The sequence below is a fragment of the Berghia stephanieae genome, chromosome 7 (genome assembly GCF_034508935.2).
Source record: "Berghia stephanieae isolate SIO BIC M18660-M18661 chromosome 7, UCSD_Bste_1.3, whole genome shotgun sequence".
In the NCBI taxonomy this organism is placed as follows: Eukaryota; Metazoa; Mollusca; class Gastropoda; order Nudibranchia; family Aeolidiidae; genus Berghia; species Berghia stephanieae.
The window spans coordinates 31,806,047-31,824,198 of NC_088366.1; the positions used below are offsets into that span (position 1 = coordinate 31,806,047).

Below are 18,152 nucleotides of genomic sequence, written 5' to 3' on the forward strand. Positions count from 1 at the left end.
CTCCACTAAACGTGCTCAAAGCGCCTTACAAAGGGTCCTTGAACAAAAGCAGCACCTAACATCTAGAATGAGATATGACGCCTGTTAGGCGATATACAATTACTTTTACGACAGACAACGCTGTTTACGGCCAAGTACTCATTTTACACCTGAGTACGGTGGGAGAATGCGAGTAAAGAGCCTTTTCTAAGGATTCCACTAGGACTCAACTAGGTGCCGAGCGAGGATCGAACCTGGGACCTTCCGATCCAAAAGCGAGTGCCATACCACATGGCCATATAGCCGCACAATCGTAATAGGGAACAAGTGTGAAGTAAAAAAAAAAAATAAATAAACAAAAACGGTTCCAGTCTCATTGGAAGTGTAAGACCGCTCTTCCGGAGGACAGAAAACACACTTTGTGCAAATGATCTTCTGGTTTTAGAGTGATGGCATCTTATTTTCTAGCCTTAATAATTGCTGATCGTCAATAAAGATAATCCACCCTCGCTCTTTCCCGTCCCGTAATCCCAATAATCAACCAAGCACCCTGATACTAAAATAGCTATGCCACCTTATGATTCGATATGTATGCAACATATTCATTGTTAGTCCTCCGAAGGGATTGTTACATTACACTTCCAGTGATTTTTGAACCGGGAAAGTACAAAATGTGTGACTTCACGATTTTTCTGCCCTATTTAAGCGCTGGAGTTTTATTTAATAGTAAACGATATGTGATACTAGTTTTTATAAGTGACATATTAGGGAACAGGCATTGGTGTAAGGTAATTTGAAAATGAGGTGTATGAAACAGTGCCAGTCAAACTAGAAAGACAAATACAAGAAAACAAAAACAAAAGAAAAACAAACAGGGGAGGCAATCGAGATCGGGGCTGATATTTTGGGATGATTTTTTTATAGTGTGTTTTTCTTTCTGCTTAGTCTTGTGCTATTTCATACTCACATTTTCAGATTTTCATGTTTTATAGATAGTGTGCCCTTGGCTAAGAAGTTCACAACATTGCCACCCGGAATTATAACGGACCAACACACAAAACTATGTGTAACCTTGAACGTTTATAGTTTGGTAAATACAGAGTAGTGAGAGTTACTCATAAACGCGGATGGCAAAAAGCAATAACAAAGACCTGAGTGACGTCAACTTCATACTATCTATAGAAGGAGCGAAGATGGTGTCACACAGCTCTTTGTCGTTATTTTTAGACATTCTTGTTAGTGCTTAGATATCACTTAAATGATGTAATCATTCGGACTATAACCTTTAAATGGTACACATAATTTTGTATGTCGGGACGTTTTATGTGGCTGGTGAATGTTGTAGCATCAATTGGGGAGAAAAAATATAGCGTCCCGGAGAGCGAGAATATGAAATTTCTTTTTATAATTTTAACTTTAAAAAGCAAGCAAAGCGACTCCACTCTGTTTGAGCCAATAGATACATTCATACGCTTCAACAGTGGTAACGTCACTTCCCTCGTAATGACGCATGGTAACTTACAATGGTGGGCGCTCTTATAAAATACTTCTCCGACGAGCATAAAAGCGTATCCAGAGGAAAACAAACATTATAAATCTGATCATGTTTTGACTTTCACACTTTCTGATCACAAGACATATGAAAAGTTCTAGCCAGCATGAAGAATAAAAAGTACCGATTTTCTTTGTTTAGAACCACGATGGCCGCCGTTGCTGGGCGACGTGACATCAGACTATTGAATCCAATCGTAGTTTATTTCCTCCAAGGTTTGAGCTCTTACTCTGCAAATTGAGTCATTCAGAGTACTTACCATTTATTATCACTTTGTTTAGAAAAGCCATCCATCTTCTTGTTATTGTTTTTAGCCAGCAATTTTTATAAATAGTTCTCACTAATGTCAAGGTCCAAGGCCACACATAGTTTTCTGTGTTAGTACATTTTATCCGGCTCTGGATGTTTTGAGATTTTTTGTTTGTTTAATTGTTTGAGTTTATTTTTAGCAAAACGCCTATAATTAATAGCGAATCTAGTTAGAACTTATCACAGAACCAGTAGTCGAAAGACATTATAACTGGGTGGGGTCCCTGACCTCCCATAGTGGGCAGGGAGGTACTTACTGCGTCTTCAATCCCCCTTTATCTGTTTTCCAACATGCTTTCTGTCTTTGTCTTGGAATGAGATTACTTGGTTTTGTCCTGGCCTTGGCCGGAGTCCTGGCTGAGAGGGAAACAGTCAAATGCCTAGTTATTGTTTTGGGAGATGATATTTTTTTCCTTGTAAATCATCTCTCTTTTATGTATTATTACATTTGTTATTTTCAATGTATATTGTAAGCATTTGAGTGTATTCCACTTTGTTGGATTTTGTGCGTGTGTCCGGATGAGACTTATAGGTGATCTCAAACTAAGTACATAGGTGGTATGCTCTTGGAATCTACATTTGATCCCTATTTGTTCCCAGTTGTCGTTTGTCTTACTTTCTCTTGTGTGCTTTAATTGTAATTCTGGAACTTTTCACTATCCCATTTTCTTCCTTATTACTGGCGCTGATATGACCTAAATGTGTTGCAAGCGCCGTAAAACCCTTAAAAACAAAACAAAAACATTAGAACAAAGAGCAGAGTGATGCCAACTTCCGTAATGGTTTGTAAACAACCAGTTATATTTGTTTCACAAATCCCGCATTTTGATTGGTGCAAAATCAACGGGTAAATTTCATGACAAGCCCGAAACATTCAATATTATATTACTCGAAGGCAGGGCGCCGTTCGCTCTTTCTGTACACAATTTCGTATAAACATGGTGGTCACTTGATGTTACTAAGAGAAGCATGACTGTAAAAAAATTATCGGTCAGGCGACCGAATGCCAGACAAGTATGCTTTGTAAAGAAAAAAAAAAAAAAAAAAAAAAAAAACCACCTTTATTTATCAGTTATCTGCCGTATTTCAGGGCCGCCAGAAAACTCGTCCTTAAAATTATCAATGGATTTAAATGATTCTCATTTTGGCCAAAAAAAACAACAAAAAACAGACCTGGGCCTCTGACCAAATTTTTAAATATTTGGTTTTCCAAAGTAATTGGTTGATTGGTTAAAAATAATGACCAGAAAACGTTTGCTTCATTGATAATGAAAGAGTCAGAGGAGATATATCCTCCATTTTTGGTGTCTTCCACGATCTCCTGCTTGTCCGCTATCTTTTTTTTAAACCCAAAATTTTCATACACTTTTCGATTTATCGAATCTTTTCATAAACGATCCCAACTTTTCATAAAGTCTTAAATTAATATGAATCTTTGTATTACTCACACCCACATACTCAATCCTTTCTGCCTCGGAGGGTGCTTGAGGCAACAGCAAGTGATCGCCAATGTTCTTGGTCTTTTGCTGCCTGGGTCTTTGAATCAAGTGAAAGTTTTTTTTGCCAAAATGCAAAGAAAAAATGTTTTGCTAGTGTTCGGTATAACTTTGTTTAAGGATGAGAAATTCCTTTGTATTTGCGCGCGTGCGCGCGCGTGTGTATATGTGTGTGTGTGTGTGTGTGTGTGTGTGTGTGTGTGTGGTTGTAACGATTGGTCCTCACACTGTTCATCAACCATAGGGGAGAACGAAATATTTTTAATTTATCATGATATCAAGTATTTCCTTTGCTCTAGCTAGAAACGAAAGGCAAACACTAGTGATGTTGAATGGAAGCTTTAGTTTAATTAACCGAGGTACATAGTGTTGATTTTACGGATTAACCCTTTACAAAGGGGATATTTTACTTGTGTGAACAACCATTTCTATTACCTCCCACTCATCATTCATTTTTGTGTCAAATCCAACCAGTCGATCGTCGATTTTGTATCCCTATCTATTGATTTAGAATTTAGAGCTTACATTCATCTTCACTATTGCCTTTTTATTATCTATTAATTTGGTTCTTCGACACACAATGCAAAGCTACCAAGAAAACAAACAACATTTCCAGACAAGGCCCCGGATTTAGGCACATTATATTATAAGTACAACTATTGTTCCATAAATCTACTCAGAGATAGAGCAATGTTTTTAGCAATCGTGTTTAAAACGTTCGTAGGTGATTTGATAAAAGAAATACTTTTATTACTATGTTTTGGGGCACATCATAAAAATGAATTTCATACGCCAAATTACATGTAATTTGATTAATTTTGTTTCCAGCTTTTAGATATTCCTAAAATAGCTCTATTGTTAGCTGTCATCATCGACGGATGTTCCATTATGTGAATGATGTTCTGCTTTCTTTGGTAATTGTTTTTCCCGAAACAGTTTGCTTCTCAGTAAATATGATTGTCCCTTGATTGGTCTCCAGTAAAAGGCTGTGATTGCCTGGCTTAAACGTTCTACAAACTGTCAAAGCGATCTCTTGGCCATAATAGGCTTCAACAGTCGTGACATCACTTCCCTCATAATGATGCATGGTAACTTAGTAACTGGTTCTAAACTATCGGAACAATGATGGACGCCCTTATGAAATACTTCTCCAATGAGCATAAATGTGTATCCAGAGGAAAACAAACATTATAAATCTGATCTTGTTTTGACTTTTATACATTCTGATCACATGACATGTGAAAAAAGTTCTAGCCAGCATGAAGAATAAAAAGTACCGATTATCTTTGTTTAGAACCAAACTGCTCGTTGCTGGGCGGACGTGACATCAGGTTATTGAATCCTATTATTGTAGCTCTGTCAGCCATCAGGTTGAAATGTGTGTCCACTGTTTATTATGTAGACTTATCAAATGTATGCGATTCGATAGTTTAGTCAAACTCAAGTCAAACTGCAAAGTGCTACCGGTGAACTGATTTGAGAAGATAATTAACGATCACTTTCCATATATCTTACATCTCATTTAGCGTATAGCGCTTGCGTCTCATTGCTCAGCTGGCCCTATCTCAAGTCAGGTTGATTCGTTGAGAGATTATTGAATAACTGATTTTCAATAACTTCAACGATATTAGGTATATGGATCGAGATCACCAATTGTTTTGTTGTCATTGAGATTATCTGCAAGTTGTCTGTTGTGTTTGACTACGTTGCCAAGCTCTAACTTGTAACTCGAGAGAATCCATTATTTTATAGTAATGGCGAATAATGTTAAATGTTTTTTTTTCTTCATTTTAGTGCTTCTCATTTATTTATTTATATTTATATTTATTAATATATTTATTTACAAAATCTGTAGTTATCTTTTTTTTTTAAATTCTTTTAGATTTTGTAAAAACTTGCTTGAATGTTAATCTCGTACAACTAGTTTTTGTCTGATGCTTAAGTTAAGTCGCTTTAAGTCATCACAGTTGGGGCGTTTTTGTTTGTTTGTTCCCCTATATTTAATTTTTAAAAGTCCACACAAGGCTAGTCCAGGATGATTTGTCATCACTGATCCTTGATAACTATGTATGGGACTTCGCAGATCTGTTGCTCCCAAAGTGTTACATGGTACCTCTGTTGGCGACTCACTTCTGATGTTTCTTGGTGCCATTTCTCATGCCTTAAAATAATATGTCAGACTACAGACATTTCCACATCGCAGCCCCTGGATCCGTTGCTCCTAGACCGATACATGGTACTCCTGTAGGCGACGTACTGCTGGCGTTTCTTGATTCCGAGGAGGGAGAGAAATACCACCCTGAACTTCTTGCCGAAGAAACAGTAGAGCATGAAATTGGAGGCAGAGTTGACTAGAACCATGAGGGTACATGCGGTGTAAAAACACTGGGGAAGAGACAATAAGAAAGGGACATGATTAAAATGATGACTAGTTTGAATCGGAAACATTGTTCGTAAAATGAATTTTTAATGAATAAATAAATAAATCGATAAATAAATAAATAAGTGAATAAATAAATAAAAAATAATCATTGTTGTGTTAAAATGCGGATCTACTGTAGTGCAAAGTCATTTAAAAGGGTTTACATCTTTGTTTCTCACTTCATGTATATATAAAGGCCAATAATATAATTGTTTCATGATTCTGAAGAAACAACATAAGCTTTAGACCATTGTAATCATGGATGGAGTGGAAGAAACAAGGTAAGTATATAAATGAGTAATTTCATATGATCATTCATATGCAGCATTTCTACCGATGAAAACTGCGCTTTTAAGTTTCTTAATTTGTTACTCTAGCAAGCCTCATGGAGCTAACGTTCCATTTCATACAGTAAAAATGTCGCCTACTTGGCTCTTTTTCTACCAATAAAATGACATCACCGCCTATAATCGAGTTCTCATTAACACAGGTGATTATAAAGTTGGTTTAGATTTACCATCTCGGGTTATTTGCCATACTATTTTGAAATAAGATGAAATATGTAAATTATCTTATTCAACCCAGTCAAGAAAAAAATTGTCTTCAAACCCAGGATGCGAAGTATATTGCCCAAGAAAAAAGAAATTATCATTAGGGCTATAATTCTGGTTCTCAGGTTGTACGTGCAATGTATTATACACTCGGTCATCTCCATCTCCCCCTCCCCCCTTCTCTCTCTCTCTCTCTCTCTCTCTCTCTCTCTCTATCTATCTACTATCTATCTATCTATCTATCTATCTATCTATCTATCTATCTATCTATCTATCTATCTGTCTATCTATCTATATATCTATCTATCTATCTATCTCTCTCTCTCTCTCTCTCTCTTTCTCTCTCTTTCTCTCTTTCTCTCTATTCCACCCCCACATCATTTTCACCATTAGCCTCGCCTTTTTCTTCATTTTTTAGAAGGAGAATCCGCTTATCAGCATATCGCTTTAGCTTCCGACACTTTTAACTCACCTAAATATGGGAACCATCGGCTCAAAACGGATTTATGTCGGTATAGACTAGATATGTAAATTGAACTTATAACCCCCCCCCCCCAAAAAAAAAAACAAAACAAAAATAATATAAAGAAAAAATAAAAAGAGCGACTTCTGTCAAGTTTAATTGATTCATTGTGGATAAATTACATATTTTCCTAAAAAGCAAAAAGAGAAAATAAATAAATAACTAAAATAATAAATCTTATGTTTCTGATCATTTTATATCCAAATTTACGTTTTGACTCCCCGTTTACTCCGCCATAATACCAGCGTTAGACGGTGGGAAACATATGGAAATAGTCTATCATAAAGAATTTTGTGTAACCCTTTGCATTCGGGGTCTGATTTTAGCCTAATGCAAGATATAATTATTATCTTGCTTTTTTCATCAAGAAAGTAGTAAATGCGATCAACCCAAGCTTCTTGGAAAAGACTCTTTACTCACATTCTCTCACCGTACTCAGGTGTAAAATGGCCGTTAACAGCGTTGTTTCTGTCCGAAAAAAAAATTGCAATATCGCCTAACAGGCGTCATGTCCCGTCCTACATGTTAAATGGTGCTGTTGGCAAGGACCCTTGTACAGCACTTTGAGCACGTTTAGTGGATATTGCGCTATATAAAAGCTCATTTTTAAAGCTTCGACTGATGCCCAGTCCCATTATTGTTACTCGTTATTCTCACTCGATGAAAATGGCGATATCAGCGTGAAATCGAACGTTGTTTGTAAAGGATGGTGAGTCGCACCTTTCGTGACTTGTGACAGTGTTGTGTTGGTTGTGCCGCGAGGTAGACGCTATGTTAATTATTTTGAAAATTGGGATTGACCCACATGGGTAGTTGTCGTGACCGTTGACCGTTGTGGTGGTTGTGGTTTATGGGGATGATGATGACGATGATGATGATGATGATGATGACGGTGACGACGACAACGACGTCGATGATGATAGAGGATGACGATGATGATGATGGATGATGACGACGACCACCCTGATGATGATGATGATGATGATGATGATGATGATGATGACGACGACAACGATGATGATGATGATGATGATGATGATGATGATGATGATGATGATGATGATGATGATGATTTTAGTTTTTCAATACTCCTGGTGGATGTGGTAGAGAAATCGATGATTGATTGTTATGGAGATTTAAAAACAGGAGAAGGGAGATGGAAATGGGTGAGGGAATTCGGCATATGTTTGTTTGTTCTTTTGCAATGTGAAAAAACTTACCTGATATTGATAATTAGGGTAAAGCCTTGGCGCCCCAAACACGGCTATCAATATGTTGTCTATGATGGTGGGGAATTGACACAGAAGGAAGACAACAATGACAGCGATGAGCATCACTGTCAGGTTTCGCTCCTTCCTAGCGGAAGCGGAAGTGCCCATCGTTTGCTGCATGGCCTTTGACCTTTTGACCGCCCGAATGAGCCCGATGTTCATGAAAAGGATGATGAGGAATGGGAGGAGAAACATGAAGAATAACTGGGAGTAGATGAGGTAAATATTTCTGAAAATAGGATCCGATCCGAACTCCGTAGGGAGCGCTTTGATGTGCTTGACAGCAGGATTAGCTGATGGTCTACCGCCAGGATATGATGGTTTGGGAGTAGACGGTAGTGGTGGGTAAAAGGCATCAGTGGTCTCTATTGATGGTGGTGATCTTGGTGAAAGAATATTGTACAAGGTTGGCGATAAGGGTGGTGATGATGATGATTTGAGATGTGAGAGAAATGACATAGAAGATGACAGTTGTTGTAATGATGATGTCGGTGAAATTGGTCGAGCAAGTATAGAAAGCGCCATCGACAGTTTTGAAGATTGTAAAAATGGAGAAGTAATATCATTACTATATTTGTTGTCATCTTCACGAACACACGGAGCTGTAAGATCGTGGTCCAAAGAATTCATATTATGCGATGATTGTGAAAACCTTTCCACGTTAGTACACGGGATCCCAGAGGTCATGGGGGTGTGGAATGAAAGTTGATTCGAGGAAATAAACATTGTTGAGGCATTTTGGTGAACAGAAGAATGGTCGATTATTTGTTGATGAATGGGTGGATAGGCGACGGTCGTGCCAGACTGTGACCCTTCCGTAGACACGGAATCGTGATAAAAATATATTGCTTGAAGTTGAAAAAATCGGGGAATATTGTACAGTACTGACCACACAAATATGAGCACTATAGCCCGAATAGTTCGAGATTTTGTGCACGTGTTTGCCACTTGTAGTGGTCGGCACACGGCAATGAACCTCTCTACTGTAAATCCTACGCAAGTGTAGATGGAGCCCATCTGGGCTGTGAGAGATAGAGGGTAGCCTATAGGTTCTGTTATGGAGTAGGAAACTAGGTATTCTTTCATAATGGGAATGTTGATTGCAAGAGCGGGGAAGATGAAATAGAGCAACATGCTGAGAACTATCAGGTTGTCGTAGATGGCCAAAGAGAGGAGGTAGTAGGACGTGGACGATCTCATCTGCCGCTGCTGAAGGACGACCATGGACATAGTGTTCCCCAGAAATCCCAAAACGGCCAGCATGCTTCCGATGACCCCGAGAACGATGAATTTAAGACGGTTTATGCTCGCGTCAACCAATTCCGGTGCCAGGTTTTGTAATGAAGGGGCGTCCGCCGAGTTCGTAGTGCCCGGCACAGAGGCAGGGGCTCCGCCATTCCCTGCATCTATTAGTGTGTTTTGATTGCGTAATCCGATGTTATACGGACTGCCTTCTCCGCTGGTCAGATTGAAGTGAATGTTATCTGTGCTGGCATCGCCAAAGAGGGCCTGATTAGTCAAGGCGTTGATAATTGTGCTCATTGTCCTGTTTTTATAATTTATTTGAGATTACGGCGTGTAAATCGAATACAATTGTCAAGAGCTCAATCTATATGTATTCTATTCAGAACGTGAGAACAATGAAAAACAGTAATAATTTTATGTTCATGCCATGTTTAATGTTGCACTTGAAAATCAATTCTGTCTCACCTAATCGAGCACAGATAAACTCCTCTTAAAGCTTTCAATGAGTCCACCGAAATAAATTCCACCCGTCTAAACACTTATTTTACGACCACAAAACAAATCACGACTCGTACCTTTATATTGGTGATTTACTTCTAGATCTAGTTTTAACAAATAACCATTCTTGGTCACAACTCGTACTTTTTCGATAAGAATGGTTAGAAAATTATCGCTTTATAGAGACTCAGAGAATACGTTTAAAATGTGTGTCCTAATTAAAACCACGTACTTGGAAGAATATAGTGATTATAATAATAACATCATCCTTTCTTTAGAAGGCAATCCTTGACCTAAGCTTTATTTATATGCAACTGAAAATAAATCATAATCCCTCTTTCACGGATAAACACAGGCATTGGATAGGTTTCATTAAAATAGCTGTATTCTTTTAAGCCAATAATAATATTACAACCAACAAGAACCTTGTGACATGCTAACGTTCGGCTCTGGAATCCTGTAATGGAAATTCAACCCTAGATTTTATTTTGGTGTTTGTTTGTTGGTTCTTGTATATTACATGAATATCTCTCAGGAGTAATTGTGGAATTTGTGTCCATCCTTTGCGTGCTGGTTCTCATCTGAAAGAAGATAGAGCAGAAAATAACAAACAATATCAAAAATACTTATTGAGAAAGTTTATTTGGCACATTTGGAATGGTAGTGGTTGTCCTCTCTACCACTGTCTCTGTCTGCCTCTCTCTCTCTCTCTCTCTCTCTCTCTCTCTCTCTCTCTCTCTCTCTCTCTCTCTGTGTGTGTGTGTGTGACTCTGTGTGTGTGTGTATGTGTGTTTGCCCCCCCCCCACTCTCTCTCTCTCCCTCTCTCCCTCTGTGTTATTTGAATATATATATATATATATATATATAATATATATATATATATATATATATATATATATATATATATATATCGGAAAATGAATTTGTATTACATTTAATTTCTATTCTTCTTGTTTTGTACCTCGATATTTAATTCTGTTAAGGTTTATCGTTTCCTGATAGAAAGACAATCCTTCGGTTTAATTGTTTTTTCATCGGGTTTTCCTTCTTTTTTTTTTTCTTTTCTTGCAGTCTCTCTTTATTTTTATTTTTTTGGTATGGCATGCCCTTTTAAAAGCAATTTTAGATCATCGCTATACTTATATATATATATATATATATATATATATATATATATATATATATATATATATATATATATATATGTATACATACATATATGGGTTTTTATCAACAATGCTTTCTGTTATCATCATCATCATCATCAGCAGCAGCAGCAGTGGCATCGTCATCCTCCTCCTCCTCCTCCTCCTCCTCCTCATCATCATCATCATCATCATCAGCAACAGCAGCAGCATCACCACCACCAAGTCAGCGCACGTTGTATAATTGTTGTTGTAATCATAGAATGCGATTCCAGTAATGATACTAAAACAAGCTAATGCGGAAGTACTCGGATTTGATCTCACATGACGTCATAAAGATTTTGGTTTTATCGGATGAGCGTTTCCAAGGCCTTCGATCTACGTAAAAGTTGGTATTAATTGCTTGGATATTGACCACTCCTTTTCATTTTTCTTTGTCAATGAAGGCTTTTCAATGTCTTGTGCTTCCCGGTGTTTTAATCACTGATAATACTATTCATTAATGATTTAGGGTCATCAGATAGGGCACTGGCCTCACGTCGAGTCGATTTTGTTCAGGTTCTAATTTATATCCATTCCCCGTTCCTCTCTGTAACACAATAAGTAAAACTAAGAATTCACCACCGCTTGTCAAGAATTCAATTGGAATCCATAAAGCATTTTTATATCCTACAAAAATAATTATAGTGAGCTATTCATGTAAGAAATCTATTGGATTGTTGTTGTTTTTTAAGAGTTGGAGGTAAATATTGTTATGTACAGCCATTGTTAAATTTTTTGCCAACGAGTGCAGCATTATTGTCAAATCTAAAATGTATCAAACTATTTTTGGTACAGATTGATATACGAGTAACTTGCAACCTTTTATTTATTAATTTATTTTTTAATGAAGGGTAATTCTATCACCTGTTGACTCAAATTATTATTTATAATATCTGCTAGGGCGAAATGATCTGTCTTTTGATGTTGGGACTCGCCATCTGGCCGCCCTGTTGCCAAATTAATTTGCGCTCTCCTGCAGATTTAACTGCCAGGCCAAATTTGATCGTTGATGGTTCAAAATATTCGTCTAGATATATGTTAATTTCCACAGTACAGTGGTTTAATAATTTAAATAGATGAGTGCCTATTCGTAATAGCCTCTATTTCCACTATACTGAGGGTTCTCCGCTAGTTGAACAAAAAACGCAACTTTAGAAATCAGTTACTGAAATGACCTTTTTTCATATCATTCACTCTCTCTCTCTCTCTCTCTCTCTCTCTCTCTCTCTCTCTCTCTCTCTCTCTCTCTCTCTCTCTCTTTCTCTCTCGAAATTCAACACTTGTATCTTTCTCACTGTCACCCTGCTTTACCAACAAAATTTCCATTATCGTTGCCAGTTCTTGTGCTCAAATATTTCTTTTTATTTTATTGATGGCGTTGTGGTAATTTACTCGCCTTTGGGTAGGAAGTTGTGACTAGAATCCTTCACGAACAGTGACAACTGCTCTCTACCCTTTATATAGGACTAGGAAACGCTCATAAGGACAACTCACATGGAAAATAACTGTTTCAAAGGGTTTGATAATGCCAAAGAGTCATAAAAACAAATCACACAGCACAGAAAAAAAACATTAAGCCACAATACTGATATTCAGTTCCGCAAGAGTGGACCCTGGTAATTACTACTCAGTCACTGATCAAGGGACTGACACAAGTAGGAAACGCATTTACTCAATCACTGCTGTCGTGGTGAAAATGATGAGATGCGATGTCAGGTTAGAGTAAACTCCCACTCCGGCTGTAAAGATTAAAAAGTTATTGAGCTTAAAAATGTGTTATTGTTTGTCTCCAACAACAGGCCATCTGTCCCATCTCGTCTTTCGGCAGCCCCAGATGACAACCTCAACAACAACAACAGCAGTGCACACAAACGACACCCTGTTGCTAGGACGACGTCGACATTCAAACCCGCCGCTACACTGGCCTCCGTAAACACATCATTCTCGGATGACACCCCTGCTATAGGAGATCACAGAAGACATCCATCTCGTGACGATAAGAACGACAGAATGAAAAGAGAGGAGCTGGAAACCGGTTACAAGGTGAGACCGTGGAGAATGAGTGAAAATGATTTGCCAGTCTATTTAGGAAAAGGAGTGAATGAGTGAGTTACGGATAATGAGTTAGTGAATGAGTCGATTAATTTAGAAAATTTAAATGAGTAAAGATGCCTCACACTGTGAAAACATTAACACATTAAACTCACATCTATGGGCGGTCTTCAATCACTTTAAATATTTACAAGATATGAAGTGAGTAGAAAAGTGCCAGAAGACAATAGAGAATAAAAATTTTTTTTTTTTTCGCGGCGGTGGTGGGGTTTGAACCTGCGACCTTATTGGTACGACAACTCCGCCTGGCAGGTGAGAGCGTGGCTCTACCGTGTGAGCTATCCACGAACACAAAAATATTCGTTTCAAACCCAAAGTCATTTCTAGATCCCTCTCTCACCCACTTCTTGAGATCGCCGATTCGTTCACCACCATCGCGAAGTAATTTTGACCAGCAGTTAAGCCTAATAGCCAATATTCTCATCACAAACATATAACATAGAAACGATTGAGACATTGAGTATGCTCCGGTGTATGGGGTGAATTTTTAATTCAGAAAAGTGAGTGGAGCAGGCACTTATGTTGGTAACAACAAGATATGAAGTGAGTAGAAAAGTGCCAGAAGACAATAGAGAATAAAAATTTTTTTTTTTTCGCGGCGGTGGTGGGGTTTGAACCTGCGACCTTATTGGTACGACAACTCCGCCTGGCAGGTGAGAGCGTGGCTCTACCGTGTGAGCTATCCACGAACACAAAAATATTCGTTTCAAACCCAAAGTCATTTCTAGATCCTCTCTCACCCACTTCTTGAGATCGCCGATTCGTTCACCACCATCGCGAAGTAATTTTGACCAGCAGTTAAGCCTAATAGCCAATATTCTCATCACAAACATATAACATAGAAACGATTGAGACATTGAGTATGCTCCGGTGTATGGGGTGAATTTTTAATTCAGAAAAGTGAGTGGAGTCCACTCACTTTTCTGAATTAAAAATTCACCCCATACACCGGAGCATACTCATTGTCTCAATCGTTTCTATGTTATATGTTTGTGATGAGAATATTGGCTATTAGGCTTAACTGCTGGTCAAAATTACTTCGCGATGGTGGTGAACGAATCGGCGATCTCAAGAAGTGGGTGAGAGAGGGATCTAGAAATGACTTTGGGTTTGAAACGAATATTTTTGTGTTCGTGGATAGCTCACACGGTAGAGCCACGCTCTCACCTGCCAGGCGGAGTTGTCGTACCAATAAGGTCGCAGGTTCAAACCCCACCACCGCCGCGGAAAAAAAAAAAAAAAAAAAAAAAAAAAAAAAAAAATTTTATTCTCTATTGTCTTCTGGCACTTTTCTACTCACTTCATATCTTGTTGTTACCAACATAAGTGCCTGCTCCACTCACTTTTCTGAATTAAAAATTCACCCCATACACCGGAGCATACTCAATGTCTCAATCGTTTCTATGTTATATGTTTGTGATGAGAATATTGGCTATTAGGCTTAACTGCTGGTCAAAATTACTTCGCGATGGTGGTGAACGAATCGGCGATCTCAAGAAGTGGGTGAGAGAGGGATCTAGAAATGACTTTGGGTTTGAAACGAATATTTTTGTGTTCGTGGATAGCTCACACGGTAGAGCCACGCTCTCACCTGCCAGGCGGAGTTGTCGTACCAATAAGGTCGCAGGTTCAAACCCCACCACCGCCGCGGAAAAAAAAAAAAAAAAAAAAAAAAAAAAAAAAAAAAAATTTTTATTCTCTATTGTCTTCTGGCACTTTTCTACTCACTTCATATCTTGTTGTTACCAACATAAGTGCCTGCTCCACTCACTTTTCTGAATTAAAAATTCACCCCATACACCGGAGCATACTCAATGTCTCAATCGTTTCTATGTTATATGTTTGTGATGAGAATATTGGCTATTAGGCTTAACTGCTGGTCAAAATTACTTCGCGATGGTGGTGAACGAATCGGCGATCTCAAGAAGTGGGTGAGAGAGGGATCTAGAAATGACTTTGGGTTTGAAACGAATATTTTTGTGTTCGTGGATAGCTCACACGGTAGAGCCACGCTCTCACCTGCCAGGCGGAGTTGTCGTACCAATAAGGTCGCAGGTTCAACCCCCCCCCCCCCCGCGAAAAAAAAAAAAAAAAAAAAAAAAAATTTTATTCTCTATTGTCTTCTGGCACTTTTCTACTCACTTCATATCTTGTTGTTACCAACATAAGTGCCTGCTCCACTCACTTTTCTGACTTTAAATATTTACCACCTAAATTGACTCCTTTAGGGGCACCCTTAGTGCCGTGTGAATTAATGCATTAGTGAATGTCATCTAGTGGGCATTGGGGGTCTCGATTGTTGTGAAGACCGGGCGCGTTGGGTGTTGTTTATTAACGTTCCTGACAAGATGTGCAAACAAAATAATAGTAAACGGACGTTCGCACAAACCCGAAAAAAATTGTGTGTTCCGAGTAACAACTTTGAGATTTTTACGGTATGTACTGTTGCGACCATGCGTTGCCCCAAGTCACTAAGGGTTGTGATCAAAATATGGGTGTCTGATCCGCGACAACGATGATGAGAATAAAAGGATGTTGCTTGAATGGAAAGCAGTAGCAACTTTTTTGTAACATACAATTGCTTTCCACCCGATCCGCAAAAACCTTTTATTTTCAGCATAGTTGTTGAAGATCAGACACCCATATTGATCACAAAGCTATGTGGCATCCAAATGTTTGTAGCTTGTCAAAGAGAATTGAGTGAGAACGTCTCTCTCTCTCTCTCTCACTCTCTCTCTCTCTCTCTCACTCTCTCTCTCTCGCTCTCCCTCTCTCTCTCTCTCTCTCTCTCTCTCTCTCTCTCCCCTTCAAGCGACCAAATACAATAACAAAGAATTGAGTGGCCTAAATTTTATACTTTTTATGGAATGGATAGAAGGATGACGCGGTTGTCACTCAGCTTTTTGCTATTGACTTTAGACTTCTAGAGAGATTATTACCCCTCACAAAATTCTCTATAAGAAAATATAAACATTAACGATTGCACACAGATGTGTGTATTAGTACGATATGCCTGTTTTGGTCGTCAAACTGATTAGTTTTTAATTTAACAGCATACCTTCAATAGAATAAACGAAATGTTGGTGATTGCTTCTCACTAAATTGTATCAATCTCACTATAAACGTCCAAGAAACACACTGTTTTTGCGTGTTGGTAAGTTAAATCCGGCTGACGGATGTTGTATTTTATCTAAACGCAAAGCACCAATAACGAGATAAACTATTTTTAGTAACACTATTGCCTCGATGGTAGATATGTAGTAGTCCTTCAGAACCGTAAGGCCCATGGAGCCGGATTTTATCCCGGTTTCTGTTAGCGTGAAACAGACAATAGCAAGTGCTTGCTACCTTTGGATAGGACGCTATTCTATCGCAGGTACGCTCCGCCAGATCTGATACACTCAACTGACCAATAACTGTTGGGTGAACAGGGGGGGGGGGGGGTGGGGTCAACTCGACTTCACCCAGGATTGATCTCGGTCCCTTTTAGTGTGAAGCAAATGCTTTACTAACTGAGCTATCGGGGCCCCATTCTAAAGCGAAACTGCACTAACATTGTCAATAGCCAAGTACCTACTTCATTTACACCTAATTACAGATCATATAAATAATCGTATAAATGCAATTAATTTATTTCTTGATAAAATATCCAACACTGCACTTTCAATGATGTCAACAGTTCCCCTATGGAGAAGACCATGGTTGTCAGCTTATGGCATAATTAATAGTATACAGAAGATTTAAAAGTGATCAATTTAAACTAAAGTATTGTTCCTGGGGTTAGCTGCTAAATAACTTTTGTCAAATCGTTTCCTTCCTATGATTTGTGTGCAAATATGATGAACGAGGTTAACCACAATGGTATGAACTACGCAAGTCTAACGTGGCCCAGTTAGTGACCCGGTGCCTCGGGTAGAATTGAAGGACAAATCAATCATATTAGTTCTTCACTATGATAAACTGATGAAACAGCTTTTTTTCGTTGAGGCCAGAATTATCTTATTTCAGATATTGATGAATTTAGATTATCCTCAACCTGTCAAAAAGTCTTAAACGTAAAATGTATTTAAAGTCTTAAGGTAAAGATTTTGACAACTTGACGGGGAATATATATATACACATATATATATATATATATATATATATATATATATATATATATATATATATATATATATATATATAATAAAATAAAGAGAGAGAGAGAGAGAGAGAGAGAGAGAGAATGGTGGCATTCCAAAACTTAGTTTGTGCCCCGACACCTCTGCCTGGTATTTTATAGGAATCAACCAGAATTCTGCCCTATTTTTGAAAAACAAAACAAAGCAAAACACACTTTTTAAAAAGAACTTTAGCCCGAAAACTTGTCCTTCATATTATATTGATCGATTAAAACGACCTTCAGCTTGCCAAAAAAAAAAAACCCCTTAAAATCTGGATTTCAAAGACTGCGAAGTCCCAGGTTTGAGAGGTTTTTTTTTTCCAAGATGAGGGTCATTTAAATCGATGGATATTTGAAGGACAATGTTTTCTGGCCAAATTTTAAAATATGGGTTTTTCCAGAGTAAGGCAGTATTGTTGTTACCGTTCTCCTTTTTTGTGTGAAGTCGGTCAGGTCTTCGGTCTTCAGTCACAGCCAAATATGAATGATATAGGAAATTAACACGGGAAAGAAATGCGGTCCATCTGTTAGGGGTTTTTAATAAATTGGGCTGCATGTTTTGGTCCACCTGCCCCCCCCCCCCCCCCCCCTCATGTTGTCTTCGTCTTTAATGTATCGGATGTCTCAGATTTAATATGAAGATTGATTTAGGTATATGGACGCATCCGTCTCAATCTGGCCTGCCATCATGTACAATAAGTCATTTCTCCTTTGCGTGTTGGGATAAAATGATATCGCTTCACAGCAGGACGTAGTGTATGCAGATCATCTGTGGCCTTGACCTAAATACAATGTTTTTATTTCCATTCAATACCCTTGACTTCTGCCCCCCCCCCCCCCCACC

General features: G+C 38.3%; 2 protein-coding genes and 1 long non-coding RNA gene across 5 annotated transcripts in view; 1 reads left to right on the forward strand and 2 right to left on the reverse strand.

Annotated features, from left to right (window-relative positions):
* Positions 1-18,152, forward strand: part of LOC144977078 (leucine-rich repeat and coiled-coil domain-containing protein 1-like) — a 322,882-nt gene that overhangs the window by 44,635 nt on the left and 260,095 nt on the right. For all 3 annotated transcript variants that reach the window (XM_078921832.1, XM_078921833.1, XM_078921831.1), the window contains exon 9: positions 12,834-13,077. In XM_078921832.1, the coding sequence (XP_078777958.1) occupies positions 12,834-13,077 (244 nt within the window). The remainder of the gene's footprint in view (positions 1-12,833; positions 13,078-18,152) is intronic.
* LOC144977080 (uncharacterized) lies at positions 5,392-9,746 on the reverse strand. The gene is made up of 2 exons (XM_078921834.1): positions 8,053-9,746; positions 5,392-5,721 (listed from the first exon to the last, which is right to left on the reverse strand). The coding sequence occupies exons 1-2, from the start codon at positions 9,643-9,645 to the stop codon at positions 5,512-5,514; spliced, it is 1,803 nt and encodes a 600-aa protein (XP_078777960.1). The 5' UTR covers positions 9,646-9,746; the 3' UTR covers positions 5,392-5,511.
* Positions 10,355-18,152, reverse strand: part of LOC144977083 (uncharacterized) — a 30,534-nt gene continuing 22,736 nt past the window's right edge. Inside the window, exon 3 of the long non-coding RNA XR_013646233.1 lies at positions 10,355-10,427. This is a non-coding gene — a long non-coding RNA (uncharacterized LOC144977083). The remainder of the gene's footprint in view (positions 10,428-18,152) is intronic.